The sequence below is a fragment of the Rasamsonia emersonii genome (assembly GCF_000968595.1).
Source record: "Rasamsonia emersonii CBS 393.64 chromosome Unknown ctg1118621760565, whole genome shotgun sequence".
NCBI lineage: Eukaryota > Fungi > Ascomycota > Eurotiomycetes > Eurotiales > Trichocomaceae > Rasamsonia > Rasamsonia emersonii.
Window position 1 is genome coordinate 1 of NW_013562904.1, and position 13,512 is coordinate 13,512.

General features: G+C 48.8%; 6 protein-coding genes across 6 annotated transcripts; 1 reads left to right on the forward strand and 5 right to left on the reverse strand.

Moving 5' to 3' along the window:
- T310_7578 (uncharacterized protein) lies at nucleotides 1-550 on the reverse strand (the record flags this gene model as incomplete). The annotated part of the gene is made up of 2 exons (XM_013469618.1): nucleotides 1-398; nucleotides 463-550. Coding segments are annotated over 2 exons (486 nt in total), but the record flags the coding sequence as incomplete, so codon positions are not given.
- A 1,518-nt stretch (nucleotides 551-2,068) lies between these two features.
- T310_7579 (uncharacterized protein) lies at nucleotides 2,069-2,714 on the reverse strand (the record flags this gene model as incomplete). The annotated part of the gene is made up of 2 exons (XM_013469619.1): nucleotides 2,069-2,449; nucleotides 2,523-2,714. 2 exons carry the CDS (start codon nucleotides 2,712-2,714, stop codon nucleotides 2,069-2,071), a joined length of 573 nt encoding a protein of 190 aa, XP_013325073.1.
- Nucleotides 2,715-4,786: 2,072 nt separating this feature from the next.
- T310_7580 (Allantoicase Alc) lies at nucleotides 4,787-5,758 on the reverse strand (the record flags this gene model as incomplete). Its single annotated transcript, XM_013469620.1, has 2 exons — nucleotides 4,787-4,947; nucleotides 5,125-5,758. The coding sequence occupies 2 exons, from the start codon at nucleotides 5,756-5,758 to the stop codon at nucleotides 4,787-4,789; spliced, it is 795 nt and encodes a 264-aa protein (XP_013325074.1).
- A 933-nt stretch (nucleotides 5,759-6,691) lies between these two features.
- T310_7581 (uncharacterized protein) lies at nucleotides 6,692-7,569 on the forward strand (the record flags this gene model as incomplete). Its single annotated transcript, XM_013469621.1, has 3 exons — nucleotides 6,692-7,284; nucleotides 7,375-7,401; nucleotides 7,488-7,569. The coding sequence occupies 3 exons, from the start codon at nucleotides 6,692-6,694 to the stop codon at nucleotides 7,567-7,569; spliced, it is 702 nt and encodes a 233-aa protein (XP_013325075.1).
- A 1,012-nt stretch (nucleotides 7,570-8,581) lies between these two features.
- T310_7582 (Ankyrin repeat containing protein) lies at nucleotides 8,582-10,229 on the reverse strand (the record flags this gene model as incomplete). The annotated part of the gene is made up of 4 exons (XM_013469622.1): nucleotides 8,582-8,851; nucleotides 8,905-9,391; nucleotides 9,487-9,603; nucleotides 9,685-10,229. The coding sequence occupies 4 exons, from the start codon at nucleotides 10,227-10,229 to the stop codon at nucleotides 8,582-8,584; spliced, it is 1,419 nt and encodes a 472-aa protein (XP_013325076.1).
- A 1,662-nt stretch (nucleotides 10,230-11,891) lies between these two features.
- On the reverse strand, nucleotides 11,892-13,468 carry T310_7583 (uncharacterized protein; the record flags this gene model as incomplete). The annotated part of the gene is made up of 3 exons (XM_013469623.1): nucleotides 11,892-12,016; nucleotides 12,096-13,241; nucleotides 13,327-13,468. The coding sequence occupies 3 exons, from the start codon at nucleotides 13,466-13,468 to the stop codon at nucleotides 11,892-11,894; spliced, it is 1,413 nt and encodes a 470-aa protein (XP_013325077.1).
- Nucleotides 13,469-13,512: the final 44 nt, after the last annotated feature.

Below are 13,512 nucleotides of genomic sequence, written 5' to 3' on the forward strand. Positions count from 1 at the left end.
CCCAGATCCTTCGTAGCCGACATCGAACCAAGTATCGCCTAGTCGGCGAACGCCCTGTGTAGGACGGATGGTTTCGGAGAACGGATTCGAATCGGGCGCATAAGACGGGACAATTGTCCTCTCGCCATCCGCCATCGAGCAAAATTGAATGTTTGCTACTATCTCTGCCAGGTTTGCAGTCAGGATCTGATTCGATGTTGTTGATGGGGATGTCGATTCGGGGACGACATTCAATGGCTCGGTCACAGTCTCTTCTCGTGAGCAGGCGGTGGGGTTAGTGTAGTCATCACAACCCTCAGAATCCAAGAGTTCAGGACCCATCCCGTTCTCTCTCAAGAGGGTCGTCAGCCTTGTAACCTTAGCCTCCAGAGCCGCAAATCGGGTTGCAAGCCTCTGTCCTGTTGCAGTCCACAACTGCTGTTCGAATAAGTCAAAGAAAAACAGAGGGAGACAGAAACTTACGCCTTCTGCGTTGAGCCTGGCGGTTCTGTACTCGTCGCTTCTCCTTCACGTCACTGGCGGCGACGCTTGACTTGCGTTCGGTAGACATGTCTAGACGTGTATATTTAGGAGACGATGCAGGTGGTTGGAGGGCCTTCGAGCCTTTCCTTGGAGAATCTATTCGGCCTGGTATACAGTCTGTCCAACTGGATTTGTGATTAGCAGTTGATCGAGCTGTCCAAGATTTGGGAGAATGCCGTTAAATAGAGAAGAACAAAACAGTCATCTCACACTAGAAGGGAGGAGACGCTTGTCTCTCTTGCTCCTGAACCACCAATAGCTGGGCTGAAAGGGAGTTGCAGGCATCATGACTTATAACTTAGGAGTCATCAATATCAGCGACATACAGGGGTCGGAGAAATTCTTAATGGGCATATCTCCACAACGCGGATATTCAAGAATGTTGGCCCCAAAATTTCTAAAATTATTAGCAGGCGGTGGATACCGTAAGAAAGCTGAAATCTGAATTAGAAGGTAGAGGTAACGATTTCTTCGATAGTGCTAAATATAGAGCAGACTATACGGGGGGTGTGACAGAATCATGGATGAAAACAAATGCCAGAGGTACAGACGCCTTCATTCTTGCTATTCAACTCAGCTGAACCAGCGACCGAGGTGTCGATTCTGACAAGCCACCCTTGCCCTGGTTTCTGCTTGGCCGGGGGTTATAAGAAGACAGTGTTGAGTTGGATCTAACATGACACTTGACAAAGTTGGAGCAGTCAGCAGGAACGTCAGCGACAGCACCCAGGATTAGAAAAATGTGGCTGTGGCACCCCGCAGAATGCTTTCCAGGCTCTGCCACTTTCCAGTAAAGGGTTCTCAGGCCGGCGCTAAGAATGGACATCTGAGCGGCTGCAGATCTATGTTCAAGCCCTACCGATTATGCATGTGCGTTGGGGTTAATCAGCTACATCGCAGCATCAGCCAGAACCCTTTTTGGACTCGATCGCTGCACAACCCCTAGCGGCTTCGTACGTATTTTTGCATCAGCAGAAGCACCAGCAACGTGAGTGTGTCGATATTGATGCTTGTTGGGTTGCGTAATCCTGTGGCGATCTGATTGTAGTCAGCGAGTTTTACTTCAACTAGAGGAACTGGGCGGATGATGTATTCTCCTTCATCCCGCAATAAAAAAAAAATATCATACTCTGTAATATTAGTCCGTCCCCTGTTGCTCTTCGACTGCAAGCAACGCAATGCACCGTGGGTTTGGTGCGGTTTGTTGAGTGCACTCATGCTCAGGGAAAGGGTTCCAGGAAACATGCTTCCTTTGCGAGACACTCTCGGTCCCACTGACCCAACCTACTACTTACTTGCTGGTAATGCTCGAGGGTGTCGTTACCTATCTAAACTTTAGCTCTCCGAACGTATAGGTCAGCTTAACGGTGGTCTCATTCAAGGAAACTTTCTTTTACATTTTCGATGTCACATTCTATCTTCTAGCTAGGCCAGACACTCTGAAACTCTAGCTCTCAACTTCGAAATAAAAACATCGTGGATCTGAAAGCTAGATATTGCCCATATGCCCCACAACATCATACACCTCTCGCGATGTTTGCAAGGGTTAGTTGAAATCAGGATAGCCGGCTATATCGTCGAGGAGATCAACCGTGGGTGGTTCCGGGAGGCGTGGCATTGCATCTGGTCCTGCGTCGACTGGCTGCATCTCCGACTGCACGGGTGCCATTTCGTCATCCCGAATATTGTAGATTGATCCGCCCATTCCTTCGTCCCCTCCTATTTGGCTGTTCGTATAATGTTCAAGGAGCCGCCACTCGTCTTCATCGCTCGTGGATTCAATGGAAGGAAGTTCTGGAAACGTCGGTACATCACAGTCATCCTCTTGACGTGTTTCTGCAGGAGAGGACTTCTTCTGATATTTCATTATGCGTCTCTTCCTCTTCTTCCTTCCTTTATCATCGAGATCATCGGGGAGATCAATGAGCTATCCAGGGCTCTTCGCGCTCCTGTTTTGCATGTTAGTTTCCATTGAGGATGAGTAGTAGAGAAGGACATACGATTTGCTGAAATGGACTCCGCGACTTTAGATTGGGTGATAGATATGTCTTGCATTTCCCTTCTTCGTTCCGCATGAAGACAGCTATGTCGCCATTGCAGACTTTCCAATATTGATGGGCTTTGCTGATCACTCCTTCTCTCCTCTTGCGATCTCTTGCTCTGCGATCCTTTAGCGACATTTGCTTTCCCATGGTGACTGGTCTGAGGATGGCTGGCACTGAGCGTTTCTTCTGTCTCCTAGATGCATTTATTTAGAGGCAGAGAAAGGCCATTCATACCATTTGCCTGGTGTCCGTTCCTGCATGTTGTTATTATTAGGTGCTATGATCTCATATTTTGATCCCTAATGCCGTTTTCAGACTTCGGGGAGGCTTGGAACATTACTGTCAGAAAAGCACTCCTTGAAGCTACAGATTCTGATCCCAGTGTCCGATTTTGCTTCTGCCGGAAGTATTCTAGGCAAAAATGGGACTCAAACAACAGAGTTGACAATTCCTGATTCTAGAAGTGAATAGAATTTGATGTTACCTTAGCAAGGTGATTTGGTTGGACTTGATGTAGTCAATTCTGGTTTAGGAAATTCGAGGTACCCAGGAATTCCCCCATCGTGGCTTAGATGGTTCTCACAAGTCATCCACAATTGGTCGTCTTTCCTTTCTCGTCCATGTTTCCTGGCCATTTACTGTTTTCGCTTGAAACGTGCGCTGTCCGTGGTCAGCGAATTGCCTCTCTGGGACATTCTGCGATGCCTTCTCACTTAAATCTGCGTTCTCCGAATGAACTCGTCATCAAGTCTCTTTTGTTCAGCCCGATAGTCCAAGACTGCCTGCTGGAGAAGTCCAGAAATGGCACCGACATTTTCCATCAGCTTTCTGTTTGCGCTTTGCAATTGATGGATGTAAGCCAGCTCGTTCCCTTAACCTTGAGTTTTCCTCCAGTAGATGAAACAATTCTGCCACTCGAGCATCCACGTGAGATGTTCCTTGCTGTTGCAAGGCTTCAAGGCGCCGCTGCGCCCCTTGAATGGCTGTGGATTGTCCATGCTGGCGAATCTGTCGAGTAGTAATGGGACCAGGCGGTAGTGGCTTGCGATTCGGGGTGGATGGCTGCTTGTCCTTGTGTTCCATGTTCGGTGCTTCAAGGAGTAGGCAATCAATCGACATCTGCGCGAACGAGTTGGCTTTTATATATATATATATATGAATTCGCCAGAAGCGCCGTCGTGGTAGCAGGTTGAATTTTGGTAATGGATGATCAGGTCTCTTTTCGGGCTCGCATATAGGTTGCAAATGGCGATCGCAGACCCGTCTGGGCTTCTCTATTTTTAATTCTGAGGTCTTTTGTTCATGGAGACAAAACTGTAGTACAGTCTAATCTTGACACCAATCTATCTGCAATCCTCAACGTTACGACGGTAGCAAATCAAGATCAGATAGAATCAGAACAGGTTGAACCCCCTAATAACGTCGTCTCAAAACACCTTTCCGGACACGGTTTCGGAAATGTATGTAGCCTCCGTCCAGTCAGCGTCTGTAATCGGATGAAAACTGCCTATGAACTGCTGTCCGGAGCCATCACGGGAGCCGTCACAGGACAATCAGCAACTCTCCGATGGCAGTATAGGATCGGGCGCGTCTGCTACGAATGGCGTGTCGAATGAATCTAAAACTCAGCTGGAGAGCATCGATACGCAGAGTTCATAACGGACCCTGCACTACTTTGATTTCTTCATTTGTCTCGTTCAACGCCGTTCTTCTATACTTCTAAGGCGTAATTCATATATTATTTTATGTTGGACTTTTTTTTTTAGTGGATCTATCTGCTGGACACGATAATGATGGGAGATCGTCACCTGTTGGCATGGAATTATGAACGATTTGGGTCTGTTATTTTTGGGGCACGCGTTGGAGTTGGGCTGCTTTTCTTCCTGGATATCCCACGAGGTTTATGACGGATTTGTCTTTCGGCCTTGTTTCTGCGATATATTAGATTTAGTTTGCAGAGGGAACCGGGATGGCGTTCTGTAGCGATAAGCCAGTTTATGTATGTACTTTGTGTATGTACATACATAATAAGTATTTATCTTATCATTTTCTGCCCAGTAGACGGAAAATTAGAGTAACTTTTCTGTGAATAGTGGCTTACTCGTAGTTGGTGTGATTTCTTGCTGATAGTCAGTTGATTTCTGTCGACAGTTATATACAGATACACAGGGATCAAGGTAGATATCAAACTGCCCTCCTGCCAAAAATGCGCAGCCGCTTCACTCCTCCGTCCGGGCGAGGGTCAGCTTGACGTGCGTGAAGACGCGGGTGTCCTCACCACCGGCCGCCAGATCGGCGCCCTCGAAGACATGCTCCGTGTCGGCCTGGGTGGGTGGGTTTTTCCCCCTTGACCAGCTCCACCCATCCGGGGTGGTCGTGGCTGGGTTCGTCGACTGCATTATCGCTCTGAACAAGTCCATGCACCCGGATGGCACGCGGGAAGTTGCCCCGGAAGTCCTTCGTGTCGACCACCACTTTGCTCACTGAGCCTGGCAGACCCAGGCGGATTATCGCCCAGTCGACGTGTCCTGGAGCCCGAGAGCGCGCTGTCTCCCACCCGTCACCCATGTCCTTGCCCCGGCCTGGAAGCAGCAGGTTCGAGCACGGCGTGTAGTGTTGATCTGACGCCGCGAGCGCCAGGCCTCCCAGCAGCGCGCGGACGAGAGCTCTTCCACCGGACGTGCCGTCGGGTTAGAAGCAGCAGCAGGAGGCAATGGCGGGGGAATGGCATGGCCGTAGAGCCGCAACCGGGCGAACCCTCCGTCGGGGTACATCAGCAGACGGACATGCGTGTAGGGGTTCGGGTCGGCCGGGTCGTAGTTGTCGAGCTTCCAGGCCTGACGCTGCGAGGGGCCACAGGGCTGGAGAGGCAGGATGGTCGTCCACCCCTGGTAGTCAGGTTTGGCGACCTCCTCGTCGCTGACATCCGGGGCATACGTAGCCTGCAGCGCCGCCTTCTCGCCGTAGTTCCCCACGAAATAAGCCGTGTCGACCTCGACGCCCTCGATGGCGCCGCTCGCAACGCCCAGCTTGATCACGACCCAGTCGTACGGTTCAGGGTTGTGTCGCCGCGTCTCCCAGCCGTCGTACCAGGCGCCTGTGTGGACGAACACACCACCGCGGGGAAGCACGCGACGCTGATAAGATATACTGTACTCTCCTGGACGAATTAATTTGATGAAACAGGCCATCTTAGTCTTAGCTGGTCTGGTTAAATAGTGAAATCCTCACTTTTTCCGGCCCATAGGTAACCTAACCTGACCTGGTCTGACCTGATCTGACCTATAACTCAGAATGGTCAAACCCTCACTTTGTCCAACATATAGGTAAACTTGTTTAACAGTCCAACCTTAGTTAGATCTAGGGTTACTAGAGTAAAAGAGGGAAGGAACAAGGGGTTAAGGTTTATTGGGGTTATATCAGGGTTAAGCTACATTTCACATCTTATTTATATATAGGTCGGGTAAAGTGAGCATTTAACCTAACTCTCACTCTCTCCAGCTTTTTAGGTCCAGTATCTGTTTCTGAGCTTAGGGCTGGACAAAGTGAGTATTTGCTTATCTTCTTTTCTTATACAAAAGTTAAAATCCTTACTTTTTTTTCCTGAATCCAAGGTTCTGGTGTGTCTTCCTTTGTCGTTCTTGGCAGCTGATCTCCTCTCAGCATCACTGAGCCAAGCTGCCTATCTACTTAGCCTATACTAGGTATAGGCTAGGTACCTAGGTAGTTAGCTGCGCCAATGATGAGAAGAATGTTAAGCCACCCGTTGGGAAATACGAGGACTTGGCCGTGTAGTGCGCGAGCCGCATATTAGTCCCCAAACTAGCAACCTTGAATTTGCTTGCTGCGCCAACGGTGATTTGGGCATTACAGAGTATTATTGGCCTGTTGTAGTGGAATTTCGTATTTAGGGGAAGTGATAGAGGCGTTTTTACGGGGTATAAGAGGAGGGCAAGTTCCGTTGAGTCAGTTTTTGTGTGATTTTTTTTTTTCGTTTCTTGTGAATAACAATAATCATCCCTCTATCTTCGACTCTTGGAACAAACACTCTTTTCTGATCTCTACGGCGGAACTTCCTTCCTGCAGCACCATATTCTTAGGAACGAACAAAAATTACGATCACGATGCGTTCTGCCAGCTCTTACATCCTCTCCGCCGCCGCTGCCCTTACGGCCGTTGTCTCGGCCCAGAGCAGCACCACAACCATCCAGATCTTCGGTGCGGGCCCGACACAAGTGCCTTTGAATGGGGTGGATGCCAGCGTGGTGGATGCAAATGCGGCCGCCACGACGTTGGCCCTGGAGTGCACAGATGAGCAGCTGTGTGCGCTCAAATCGCCCGTGACAGTGACCGAGGGCCCATCCACCTATACCCTGAGTGCTGTCTTCTCGACCCAGACCGACGGCGTGGACGCCGAGATGACGCTGATGCAGAACTGCCACATCACGTCCTCGACCCAGGGCGCCTCCTGCTCCGTCTCTCTCGGCATCGAGATTAGCGGTGATGGCATCTCAACATCGACGAACACGGCCACCGCCACCTCCTTCGCGTCCGACGAGATCTACTACCGCCCGCTGACTGTCACCGCCGGCGTCGACAAGCTCAATCGGCCCCAGGCGACCCAGACGCCGCATGGGGCAGCTGCTGGCCGCATGGGCATGGGCGGTGCTGGTGCTGGTGCTGCTGCTGCCGTCGCGGCGGCTGCTGCTATGGGCATGTTCTAAGAGCCCATACCGCGGAGGGGAGTTGATATCAATATGTGGACTTGATTGTCTAATTCGAAGTTAGGAGAATTGAACTGTGACAGCGCTGTGCCTGGTAGTGACGCGATCATGTATGTATTATGTTTAATGCAGGGCTGAAGATCAACTAAGAGAGACTATTTTAGCAGAGAATATTATTAATATTAAAATATAATAGGCCTGAAGGTGTGAGGGTTAGCCAAAGACCACTATGGCTAGTTTTTGCAGCCCTAGTCAGCCCATCACTCGTCCATAAATGAGTCATGACCATCACTCGCCTGCTTACCTAGGCACCACCGAACAGGAAAGACGTGGTTTAGTAATAATAAACTAGAGGGAAGATAGGGATATTATTAGAGAGGGAATATTATTAAACTAAAGAAGCTTTTTTTTTTAAATATAACCGTCTAATTCCAATGGCTTTATTATATTCCCAATCTGTCGTCTTGTTTATCCTATCCTTTATAATTTTTAGTCCTATAGCAGTCTCTTTTTTTTTTTCTCAGCATGACTATGACGGTATATACTGTATCTAAATACTTACCTAAAAATTAACTAATAATTAGTAGTACTAATATTAATCTGTAATAGTTACTATTATATAGGTAGTATAGTACCTGGTCTTTTAGCTTATTTTTATAAAAAATATTATAACTTTAAGCACTGTTGCAGTACTCAAGATGCCTCTTCGACGGTCACCCAGACTAAGTGACTCCTTAGATACCTACGATAATACAGAATGCAGGCTTCCCCCATCACATTCATCAAGGACCAGGGATCGACTCCATTGATATAAATTTTTATAAGGAACCTCGCATCGATTCGCTATGAACGACTATGTACGAAAATCCTAGCGCGAGGAAGAAAAGGAGAAACTAGGAAACAGGTACACACAGGGTGAGAAGACAAAAAGAGGAGACAAAAATCCATCTCCATGGCCACGCCGTCTTCCTACCCACCACCCCTACAGAACATCTCCCCAACATATCCACCATATTCCCAGAATCCTTACTGGCAGCAGCCGCTGCCGTATCAGGATCCCTACGGGGGAAATCCGCAGGCAGCGTACTACCCACAGGTTTATCCGTTACTGTCAGCAGCGCCAGGCGAGATGTTCACAAGGAATCTGATCGGCAGTCTAAGCACAAGTGCATTCCGCTTGACAGATCTAGATAACAAGAATGGGGTATGGTTTATTCTGCAGGATCTGAGTGTCCGGACCGGGGGAACATTCCGCCCTTAATTAAGATGAACTTAGTCAACGTCGGACCATCACCACAGTCCTCTAATTCGAGTAATAATGATGGGACTCCAGTGTTGAACCTTCAAAAACCGCACCGCTCCGGATACGTATCTCCTTGAGTTTTCGGCTTCCATGGCCATGTCAGTCTCTGTCTCAGGGTCCGGACACGAACTGCAACAATCCAACACAACATCCTTGACGGATCCGACGAAACATGGGTGACGATGCAACTTTGTCGACGACATCCCTGGGCGCGCCCTGTTGAGGCGGCGTTCGATCCTCTGGAGCCGTTTTGTAATCTACAAACGTTGTCAATGCGGAGTACAATGTGAAGTGGAAGCTGGTTCCTTACCCTTGTAGCGTCGTATCCAGGACCGTAAGGTATGCAGATGAATTCATAATTCGACGTCTCCGAACTGTCTTCTCCGTCACAGACACCCGCCCGTCGATCTCTATGGGAAGACGAGTCTACACCTGAGCCGGAACGGCCGTTTCTCTCTATCCATCCCTTCTCCAGCACAAGAAGACGAGCTAAGCCCACTACCTGGCTGGCGTCACGGTCGAAGATGGTCCGATCGATCTTGGACCGATCAAAGCCCTGCCACAAGACTTCAAAGCCCCGCTTCGCGTACTTGGCGAGACGGTTTTCGTACAAGGGTGAGCATCGCGTGAAGTCCACCGTGTTGACCTGCGTCATAAAGGCAGCTAACGCACGGGGTGTCGCCCAGACCTGGGATCCGTTAAACGCGACGCCAGCGCAGTCAACATCAAACCTGGTCAGAATCTCAGATATGTTTCTGTACAAGCGGAGGACGATCTGCACGTGGCGCGTGGGGTACCTGGAGATAATAGTGATCGCATTGCGGGTTCGAACAGCCTGCAGGGACGAAGTGAGCACTCCAGAAACCACGCAGACGATGTGATCAGGGCTTACCGTGGCTTCGCCGAGAACATTACCGCGGATGCAAGCTTTGATATGCTCCATCTTCTGAATCGCTTGCGGCTCATTGAGTCCATAGATAAAAATATCAATATCGGAAGCGGGAGCAAACTGCTTTGTGGTAATACTTCCTGCGGAGCATATGCATTAGCGAAGCTGTCAGCCCGGAAAACCTGGATCATAAGGACGTACCGAAGAGCACCATCGGAGGCGTTGTGCGGCAGGGGTACGGGAAGCAGACAGGTTGTCACCGCGCCGCCAGCGACGACTATATTATGCCAATCGTCGAGGGACCATTCGGAGAAGATCCGGAAATTCCTTTGGAAGTCGACCAGCGACCTCACCACGGCCAACGAGCCCGTCTCTCGTCGATCAGCGACGTCCAAGGGAAAGATATACTGCTCTTGCTCCCTTGTCGACTCGGAGTCGGCTTGGCGGGCCCGAATGGTCAAAAGATGTTCGTACCTGGCGAATATGGGAACCGTGTTGCTGTATGGATCTGCAATCATGTGGCTTTCAGTGTCCTGGGCATAAATTTGTCGGAGTCTGGTTTCATGGGCATGAAATCTCGCCATCACCTCATGCACAGCAGCCCCTGACACAGCCTTTTCCCTAAAATAAGGAATAAAGTTCTGTAGGGGTACGGGAAGGTTCTGGGACTCCATATCGTGAGTAGTTTCATGTGTTCTGAGCGGAGATTCGGGAAAATGTTTCAGTGCTGTTAAGATTGTCACCATCTTCTCTTTCGAGGTCAGCCACCGCGTATTTAATGCCTAAAGCAACAGTGGTGCTAATGGTGCATTTTTGGTTCCTGAGGGTCGATTCCGCCCTCTGGTCACCATTTCGGCCTCTTGGAGGCCCATAACGACCCCAAGCGTGTGATGTAAAACCACCACTGAACCCGTGCCATCCAAAGGCATGGCACAAGATTGATGATTCAGCAGTGCCTACTTTAGACTCAATCATGTTGAGATTTCTCACCCAGATTGCGAGAAAGGCGGGGCTTCTTGGGGTACATATCATCGTCGTCCGGTACCGCTGTGGTCAAGTACGTGTCCGGCAGTCTACCTTCCCTCCTGACAACTGGGACCAGTCGTTAGATGACCTGGTAAGCATCAACTTCATCGCCTGCGACGGACACGGGACTAACATGAGCAGGACGTCCATCACCTCCCAAATGGCAAACGTTCCGTCTGGTCCGATGACGAATCGGATGTCAATTTTTTGGAGCAAGATACGAACAATGCAGAGAATCCTCCCCTCACGGAGGATGCCTAGAGATGCGCGTTGCCGAATGATAATCCCTGTTGATGCCAGTTGGGCTGTTTTTCTTGGCAAGTCTTAGCTAGAATAGGTATCTATCTGGTGAGCCTCCTCCTTGTGAGGTCCTAATTACTGTTCATAGGTATGCTACGTGAATGCTACATATGCTATTATTATTATTATTCTGCGATTCCATAATTTCCATAAATAGGTTATGTTTTTTTCGTAAATAGTACATGATAAATACCTAATTAGGGCGTTCTTTTCTTTCATATTTCATTGATCTGCAAGGTTGAGGCTGAGTCTCAAGAGATCGAACAAAAAAAAAACAACACAGAGGGAGTCTGAGAGGCCCAGGTTACGGAGACCTGATCTCTGTCAGCAACTAACAGGATTGAGAGCCTAATTGTGAAGAAAGATCACGTGAAACGCGTGGATGCCAGACACGGAAGAACAGTTGATCGAAGTCACGTGATGACTACCAACGGAACTACCGAGCCAGAGAGCGAGATGGTAGTAGGAAAGGTAGTAACTACCACAGGAACTACCCAGGAAACTACCACTATGGCAGTTAGGATGGCAGTTATCATGGTAGTGAGAAGGAATGGTACAAATATGGCCTCAAACCCAAGCATGTATCTAGTCTTTCTTCTACCGCGTCTTATTTACCAAACACTGCTACTTCTACGCTAGCAATCAACCATTATCTTTACTTGGCTTTCTTTAGATCTTGATAGTCAACTGCGAGATCTTGTCTTCTTTCAGAATAATCCTTTCGATCATCCAAGAGTGAGGCACTCTTTGGACCCCGAAAGACGAGGTTTTGGTTGATCGTTTGACAATCTCCTCCGTCCTTCCCATACAAGGATAATGGATTAAACGACGTATCCAATCAATCCTTTTTCAGAGAATTTCTTTAAACCCATGAGGTTGGAATCGGGCTACATAAGTTTGTTTTTTTTTTTTTTTGCGGGGTAACTAACAAACAAATGAACACTTCGAAGGACATTCTTGTGTTGTACATACAACTACAAAATGATACAACCAGATCCATTTTCCCGAGTGTTTTAATCTTTCAGAAAAAGGTTGAAGATCCCACCACCTAAATTTATTAAGCAGGAGTAATAATAATACCGTCAGTCGAATTCCGGTGTGATCGGATTGGTCCTGTGGAAAAGACACGCCGGATCGAACTTGGCCTTGAGTCGAGCCAGTTTCTTCTGATTCACACCAAATGGAGCATGGTAGTTCAGGTCGCCAGCTATTTTTTATTGTCTGCGTGAGCAAAAAAGAATTCCCGTAATAAAAGTTCTCTTTCAAGGGAGGGGGTTGATTCCTACGTTCGCTATAATTGGCATATTCCAGTATTGTTCCAGACTGTGGCTGAGCAACAATCTTTTTGATCTCATCTCTGCACTTCGATTGCAAATAGCGGCCCCATTCCCGGAATTGGTCGTCTTTTCTGGGGTCGGACCAGGTGATTCCCAGCATGCCTCCTTGGTAGAAGCCTCGTGTTGGGAAAGCCGTTGCTTCAACGGTGACTTTAGCGATCTGGGTCATATCGTAAAACTCAATGGTAAAAAATGTCCTGTCCTGGTCCAGATCGGGCTCCTCGCGGAGCTTCCTGGTGAATTCTTCCCATAGCCACTGCACGAATTCTATTCGGATAGGAGGTGTGAAGGTGGCGCCCTTTAATGCCCTTCGGCCGCCGGGTCGGGCCATATCATTTAGTAACTCGTTCACCTGAGGGTATGGGATCGATGATAGGCTCGTAGTCTCAGGGCCCAGGTCAAATATACCACCGAAATGCTTCCTCGCAGCTTGTTCATCTCCATTATAAAAGAGGACCACATTAATCTTGGGGCCCGTCGCATCTGATGATGGTTTAGCAAAAATGCAATGCAAGCCAGCTTTCGGATTGGGGCTCCAATGCCTCTCATTGAGCACATTCATGAGTTTGCTCAACTTATCCGGGCTGAACACCAGTCTACCAGCATAGATGGGGTTCGGTTGCTCATAAGCTTGATACCGGAATTCCACGGTCACCCCAAAGTTGTGACCGGCACCACGGATCGCCCAGAAAAGATCCTGGTTCTCAGTCTCTGATGCATTGAGGATCTCCCCATTAGCAATAACAACCTTTGCCCCAACAAGGTTGTCAATTACGGGCCCATGCTCCCCACTTAGCCAGCCAAAACCACCGCCTAGAGTAAGGCCCCCGATCCCAGTATGACTAACCGTGCCACTCACAGTGGCAAGGCCGTATTGGGCTGCTGTTTTGTCCACATCTCCCCATAGGGCACCGCCCTGAGCAGTAATGATCTTCTCCTCTTCGTTGACTGTGACTTGCCGCATCTGGGCAAGATCAATGACCAGCCCACCTTCAGATGAACTAGTGCCGCCGGTTGAATGCCCACCACCTTTCACAGCAAGATCGAGCTGGTGTTGGGATGCAAATTTCCAGTCTGAGGGAATGCCACGGCGCCCTATAACACATTTTTTTTACATATACATCTATTAGTTGTTTGGCCCTTGTTTTCACTTATAACCTCATAGTTCTAGCGTATATACATACTGCAGGTCTGACCGCCGTGTCCGACCACCGCATAATCGCCGTCCCATAATCAGGGGAACTGGGTGTCACAAGTTTGGTGCTGGCATCCAGTTGAGATCTAAGGTCTTGCGCAAGCGCTGGCGTGATATGGTTTTTCATTTTCAATAAAAGGCTCTCGGTGAGGCTGCACTAGCAAACTGGAG